We start from the raw sequence: 7,948 nt of genomic DNA on the forward strand, positions 1-7,948 counted from the left end.
CCATCAGCGTACGGCATTATACTGAAGGATGAGCCGGATATTGAGTATGACGAAGCCAAAATTGACATCGGTGCTTTCGCGCAGAACATTATCCAGGCAACTATGGGGAATTCGGGAAATTTCAATGCCGCGGCCTATGAAGACGCTATCATGTCGGATTTGGCCAATTCGCAAGGTCCCAACGGCTCTGTAGATCCATTACAATTCACCGCCACACTTATGCTGAGCTCACAGACAGATCATTTACTGGAACAACTCTCGGATGCTGTCGATCTTAGTTCTTTTCTGCAACGTGAATGTGTGGACGATGATAATTCCACCAGTCCACGACAGGATTTCGAGCTGGTTTCGACGCCATCGCTCACGCCCGACTCGGTGTCCATAACGCCTGTGGACACCAACAATGGAGGCAATCTCGATACATTCCACGAGAGTCTCATACAACAAATAACCAACAACATTTCGCGCAATCACATTGGCAGCAACCAAAATGGTAACATGCAATCATATCCATTCGAGCGTCAGCAACATCTGAACGGCAACCAGCAACATCTGAGCAACGAACAGCATAATAATGTGAATCATCAACAACAACAACCACCACCATCGTACCAACATGCGACACGTGATTTGTTGCAAATGCAGCAACAGCAACAACAACATCATGCACAAACACATTCCTATCACCAACAGCAGCAACATCATTCCAATTCCATGTTGCAACACGGTGGTCCAATGTTGTTGGCCCAGCAACCACAACAACATGCCTACCAACAACACGGCCATCCATACGGTCCAGCTCAGCATCATCACCAACAACCGCATCACATTGTGCCGCCTCACCATATGCAACATCACCATCATCACAGCAGCGATAACAGTAATTTGTCGCTGCCCTCACCGAATGCGGCACATCTGTCGGCGCATCACGGCATGTCGTCGGCAGCGAGCAACTCGTCGGGCGCCTCCACTTCCGGTCTGCTAGACGCCAGCACGGCCATGCTCGACACCAAGCCGCTAATACAAAGCGTAAGTCCCACACATTCGACCGGCAGTTCCAATGCAAGTTCTTGCGCTATGGGTACTAGAAAATTGAGCACAAGCTCCTCTTGCGCGTCCGCAACGATGGTGGCGCCAGCGTCACTGCGTAGTGTGGCTGCCGCAGCGGCAGCTACAGCCGCTGGCATACTGCCACCATCGCCCACTGTCGCCATGCTGCACGAAAGCAAAGTGCTACAGCAGAGGGTAAGCATCAAAGTCAAGGCAAAAGCAGAAATCAACATAACACTTTGTTCTATAGTTTGATTGTTTTCGTTTTGTTTGAATGCTATAACGGTTTTTTTTTATGCACGTACCAACACATACGTAGTGTATAACCTGTGCGGCAGCAAGGGATTGCATATTCGCGGGTTTCACGCACATAACGGTGCTTACGTAATCTTTTACGAGCCTAGCTTGTATCTAATCCTCTGCTCCGCATGCGGCTTAAGGCTCTAGGCTGTTGTAAATAACCGCTACATGTAAATACCTACTTATTTCGTCTAGCTTCTTCTTGAAGACTTGTACATAGCTAATTGCTAGGCATCCTACTAGTTGTAGTTGTTTTTATGAATAACGTTGCCAATGTTAGCTGTATTGTGCGCCCAACGAACTTGTTTTGTAACTCTCCAAAATGTTGTACTTTTTCTTTTATACAAAATTTAATTTTTTCCCTCCCCGCCCTGCTTATTTACAGTTGGGTCTACCGCCCGAGGTGCAACTGGAATTCGTCAACGGCGGTCATGGCATTAAGAATCCACTCGCCGTGGAGAACACACACTCGGGTCACCATCGCATACGCAGCATCGATTGCGTGGACGATTTGAAGAAGAGCGGCAATATCAGCACTGACGGTTCGGAGAGCGGTGGCGGCTGTGCCGGCGACGGTTCCAAATTCGTCTGTCGCATTTGCCTGAAATCGTTCTCGTTGCAACGCCTGCTGAATCGCCACATGAAGTGTCACTCGGAAATCAAACGCTATCTGTGCACCTTCTGCGGCAAGGGCTTCAACGACACCTTCGATCTGAAGCGTCACACGCGCACGCACACCGGCGTACGTCCGTACAAGTGCAACTTGTGCGAGAAGAGCTTCACGCAGCGCTGCTCGCTGGAGTCGCACTGCCTCAAGGTGCACAGCGTGCAGCATCAGTACGCCTACAAGGAGCGACGCGCTAAGGTAAATGCGAGTTATTATTGGAAATTTATTTATTTTCCTAATTTTGTTTTCTGATTTTATTTATTTTTTTGTATTTTTTTTTTGAAGATAATTTATGAAATTGTATTTTTTAATTACTTATTAAGTTTTATTTATTCTTGGCCAATTTAAGATCGGATTTTTTATTTTTTGTAATTATTTTTTAATAAAACTTTTTTTTCTAAATCATTTCTTATTTTTCTTTAGTATTACATTTTTTTATTATTTTTTTTATTTTTTTTTTATTATAAATTTTGTTTTATTTTTATTATAAATTTATTTTTATATTATTTTTTATTTATAAATTTTTTTTACATTTTTATTATTTTACATTTTTTTTTATTTTTTTTATATTTTTTTTATTTACTTTTTTTATTTTATTTTTTTTATTATTAATTTTTTTATTTTTTTTATTATTTTATTATACATTTTGTTATTTTTCTTATTATATGTTTTTTTTTTTATTATTTATTTTGTTATTAATTTTTATATTTTCTTCCTTAAACTTTTGATTTATTTTTTGTGTTTACCTACATACATTCATTTATTTTATGTTTTTTATTATGTACATATTAATTTTTTGGAATTTGTTTAAATGTTTTCATTTGTGTTTTAATTGATTTTTGTTGTATTTATTTATTTTTTTATTATGTATTTTCTTAATTTATGTTGTAATGTACTGATTAATGTTTTTGGGTGTATTTTCTTAATTATTTTATTTTACTATTTTAATTAGGTATTATTATTTTATTAATCTATTTGTTTTATATTTCTATATTTTCCTAGTTTATTTTATTTTATTAATGTATTTCCTTAATATATTTCATTTTGAATTTTTTTTAATTTAATATTTATATTTTTGTATTTTTTATTTGTGTGTTAATTTTTTGTCTATTTCATTTAATTTTTTTTCTAATTAATTTATTTTATTTTGTATATTATTTTTTTATTAATTGTTTTTGCGTTTTTTTTATTAATAATTTTTTTGTCAGTTAATTTTTTGTATTTTTTTAGTTATTAATTTTTTAAGGTTTTGTGATTTTTTAATTAAATTTTTGTAATTTCTTAATTAATTTTGTTTTATATTTTTCTTATTTATTTTTATATTAATTATTTTTTTTTGTTAATTTTTCTTAAATTTTGTATTTTCTTAATTTTTTTATATTATCTTTTATTTATTTGTTTATATCAATTATTTTTATTACTTATTATTTTATTTTATAATTTTTGATTATTTTCACTTTTTATTTTTTTTATAATTTTTTAGTTTTATTTTTTAATTTTTTTTTTAATTTTTATTTTTTAATTTTATTTTGTATTTTTTAAATTAATTAATTATTTTTATTTTTTTTTTGTAGATGTACGTTTGTGAGGAGTGCGGCCACACGACTTGTGAGCCCGAAGTACACTACATCCACTTGAAAGAGAATCATCCCTACTCACCCGCTTTGTTGAAGTTCTACGACAAGCGTCACTTCAAGTTCACAAACTCGCAATTCGCCAACAACTTGCTGGGTCAACTGCCAATGCCGGTGCATAATTAAAAGTGTAATGTGCTGCCAAGTGGCTGCATACACACACACATATTTATAACATAGTTAGTTCAATTGACACATTTGAGTTTTCGAAAAACTGCCCATAAACGGAGATTATTATATATTCTGCTTACCTTTTACCACTTGTACTATATAACATTATTGAAAGCGCGTATTTCATTTAAGTTCTTTTGGCTAAAATTTTTTTATTGTGAATTTTTTTTCATATACTTTAAATTTACTACAAAACATGTTTGCGCTGCAGACCGGCTGCGTGGCGCTCGGCCGCGTTGTTGGCAGCGCGTCTGCATTGCAAACATACATACATACTTACATTAAGATTAAGAATTTTCGCATATTTATTGAAAGAGCAAGACATATGGTTAGGCAAAATGTTTAATTTTTAGCGTATACTTTTAGCTATTGTATATTTATTAGAGAATTTGAAGTCATATTTAAGTTGCTAACACTGCGTAAGTAATTCTCATTACCTTTAAGTTTGTAAAATATTGGGATTTTCGCGTTGTAAAGTTTTGTATAAGTGATTTTGGCATTCGCCGCTGCCTTAAGCGTAAATATAAAAGTGTATATATATTACTAGCAACTACTAGCGCTAAGCTCAGTGCGTAATTGCGCTACGCAACGTAAGCGTTAAACCGCTATTTTAGCTTAGCACAGTTATTATAAGTTATTTATAGTTTTCTCAGAGCAAAGCATTGAAATCATTTTCGAACTTTAATTGATTTTGAATTAAAATATTTTTTCTTTACTAATTTCAAGTTGAACACCCAGTTTATTAGCCTTATAAAGAGTATCATGTACATTTCTTCTTTTACATTTTTCATATTCTATTACAAAAATGCCGTACGCATTAGTTATAAAGAATATTGTTAATTTTTGTATACTTTTTTTTAATTTTTTTTTATTTCGAGTTGAAGTTAATTTATTGCAAATAAATGAATTAATGAACATAAACAGCAACAACAAGTGTAAAGAGGCGTAATTACAATTTAAAAAATATACATACATATATTACATTAAGCAACAAAAGCCGTTAGCTGCACTTGATTTCATTGTAAATTGCTGCAGTTGATGGCGCACATTTAGATTTCTTAGCTTTAAGTCCAAACTAAATTTAAAAAAATACGAAAAAATTAAAATATTTTTCTCGCTGCTTTTTGCTGCTCATAAATGAGGCAATTGCGTTAAAGAGCATAAAAACTTTGCAATTGTGTTAAGCTAAGCTTTAATATATCAATAATATTTAATATAAAAATAGAAAAACAAAAACAAACTTTTAGTTTTGTAATTTAGCGCCTAAGCTTTGCGAGAGTAAACGAGAATAAGTGAAACCACCAATTTGTACTGATTTGAATCTCTTTTGTTTAATTACTACTTACTTATACATAAAAACATACATACATACTTACACATATATACATATAAATATATAAAAACGTGTTAGCATAATTTTTTGCTTAGAACATTTTTTTATTTTCGTTTTTGTTTAATTTTCCTAGTAATGCATTAATTTTAAGTTGAAAAAAGCATACACCTAACACACACAAGCAGTTTTAAGTAACAACACGTACATGCACACATGCACACATATTATTAATATACTGAGTATAATTAATAAAGGCTTTATTTACGCTAAAAAAAACATAAATTGAGTCAAATATATGCTATTTTATTTGTTAGAAATTTTGTTTATGAGCGGCAGCAGCAACAAGAGCGCGCTGACAGCAGTGCAGAAGAGAGCGCGGCGTAAACCGAGAGGTGGATTTAGAAGCGAAGCGAAGTGGTTTCAAACATTGTCTTTTTGAAAAATTGTTTCTTAAAAAAAAACGAAACTTAAAAATATTTTAAAAAATTTTTTTAAACTTTTTTCTAATTAAAAAAATATTTTTTTATATTTTATTATTTAATTTTTTTATTTATTTTTTTAAATTAAAAAAATTTGTCCAAAAAATACATGTGATTAAATGTTATATAATAATATTTAAATTTTTCTGTATTCTTTTATTAAAAAAAATTTAGTTTTTTTTTATAATTCCCGTTTTTATTTTTTAAATTTAATTTTTTTTTAATATTTTCAATACTAATTTTTTTTAAATGTTTTTTAAATATATTTTTTTAAATTTTTTGTTTTCAGATTTTTTTTTAAATAATTTTTTAATTTTTTTAATTTTTTTTTTTCAATATTTTTTTTTCATATTTTTTTTTAATATTTTTTTTAATATTTTTTTATTTTTTTTTAATATTTTTTTTTAAATATTTTTTTAATATTTTTTTTTAATATATATTTTTTTTAATATTTTTTAAAATATTTTTTTTTTAATATTTTGTTTTTAATATTTTGTTTTTAATATTTTTTTTTAAATCCATTTCAAAGATTGGTTTTTGCACGCGTCGCTCTCTCCCGTGCCTCTCGCGCAGTTTACGCAAATCATAATTTATTTGAAATAATCGGGTTTATTGTGCAATCAACGGTGATGGTTTTAACATAAGCGACACACACACACACACACTCATACACCCACAAGCATAGCAATAAGGCTACATTTTCGTTTAGTCGTTATAAAAATATTTTTAACATAATCGTTAATTAAGTCGCATTTAGTCGTCTAGTGGCAAAACAACAACAATACCCACCATTCCAACATTTACGCTAACTCACCTCGTTCACTAGCTCATGCAGCAGACTCTCTCCACTCCAGTCATGTTCGTCTTCACTCATTTGTTGATAACATTTAGCTTTATAAATATATATTTTTCATATATTCTCTAATAAACAGTTATGTACTATGTATACTAATACATAATACGCCTCGTACATATATTTTGTTTTAAGTAAGACTAATCGTTAGTTTTGAGAAATATTTTCTACTTTATAAATTAATATCTAGCTTTAATGGCATATATACTGCCCTCTACTTTATTTCTTCGACTAACGGTAATTGCTGTTAGCGTTTTGTATTTGCATTTTTTTGTATTTAATGTATTTAAGCTGGAAATCTTGATATTGTATACTTTTAGTTTAATTGAGTAAGCACAAACTATCTACTTTCTAGTAACTAAATGCAATTTGTATTGGATTAAGACAAGAAAAATTAGTGAAAATGAACTCAAACACACATGTTCATCGCATACTAAGCATAAAAAATGTGAAAGCGAACATTTGAAATGAATTATTGTGTAAAATTTATCAACAAAAATAAATGAAAAACTTATTTAAAGCAAAAAAACTGTATTATCGTTGAGTTTCGGCAAAATTATAATGGTTTGTTTGAAACCACTTCCGAAGGAGATCCACGTGAAAAATAACTAAATTTTTAATTTCCAGAGCGACAAACTAATTCTCCGATCATCTGTCTATAAGCTCCATTATCGGTCGAAACTGTGATTTCTTCACTTCTGCACTCAAGTTCAAAAAGATGGCTGTTCTATAAGGTCATAAACTCACCTGGCGGACCTTAATTCTCATTCGGTCGTATTGTCGAAATACCACGGATTTTCATTTGAAGCTGTGGCGCTTGCAGAGTCATTGTCGACAGTCCTAAGCGGGCCAAACGGTTATAATTGATTTTTCCTTGAGTATTCTGCAAAGATCCACACCAAACTGATAAACTCTGCAAGTTGTGCCCATGTTCACCAGCACAGAGAGCGGTCAAAGATCAATAACGCAATGTCTTCCAAATCCCTCGGCTTAAACGAAATATCACGCTGATGCTGAAATCATTAGGCGCACCAGAAGTTAAGTACCTCACAAAGCCTGTCCTTGACTAGCAGCACTGTTTCGGAGCTTTGAAAGGTGCAGGCAAGGTAATTCTATTCCAGAACCCAACCCCAAACTATGGCCATTCATATCGACTAAATGCCATTCGCTTTAATTGTAAGATGGCATTTGTTTTTGTGCGGAGTTTTTCAAACCTTCCGTACAACCGCTGACTGTTCGAACGATTTTTAAAGAAGATTTAATTGAGCTCTATGAGATATACGACAACATTAACATAGTTCAACGAATTAAGAGACAGCGGCTGCGCTGGTTAGGTCATATCGTTCGAACGGAACTCTAGCTCTGAGAGTATTCGGCGCAGAACCTGTCGGGGGGAGCAGAGAAAAAAGAAGACCTCCACTCCATTGGATAGACCAGGTGGAGAAGAACCAGATTACACTT

At 32.2% G+C, this 7,948-nt stretch overlaps 1 protein-coding gene across 5 annotated transcripts in view; it reads left to right on the plus strand.

The window, feature by feature from the left end:
• The window catches only part of LOC120774458 (transcriptional regulator ovo), a 72,371-nt gene extending 67,718 nt beyond the window's left edge, over positions 1-4,653 (plus strand). For 3 of the 5 annotated variants that reach the window (XM_040104109.1, XM_040104111.1, XM_040104112.1), the window contains exons 3-5: positions 8-1,245; positions 1,736-2,215; positions 3,592-4,653. In XM_040104109.1, the coding sequence (XP_039960043.1) occupies positions 8-1,245; positions 1,736-2,215; positions 3,592-3,777 (1,904 nt within the window). In that variant the 3' untranslated portion in view covers positions 3,778-4,653. The remainder of the gene's footprint in view (positions 1-7; positions 1,246-1,735; positions 2,216-3,591) is intronic. The other 2 variants (XM_040104110.1, XM_040104114.1) reach the window with 1 other exon arrangement.
• Positions 4,654-7,948: the final 3,295 nt, after the last annotated feature.

The sequence above is a fragment of the Bactrocera tryoni genome, chromosome 4, assembly GCF_016617805.1.
Source record: "Bactrocera tryoni isolate S06 chromosome 4, CSIRO_BtryS06_freeze2, whole genome shotgun sequence".
In the NCBI taxonomy this organism is placed as follows: domain Eukaryota; kingdom Metazoa; phylum Arthropoda; class Insecta; order Diptera; family Tephritidae; genus Bactrocera; species Bactrocera tryoni.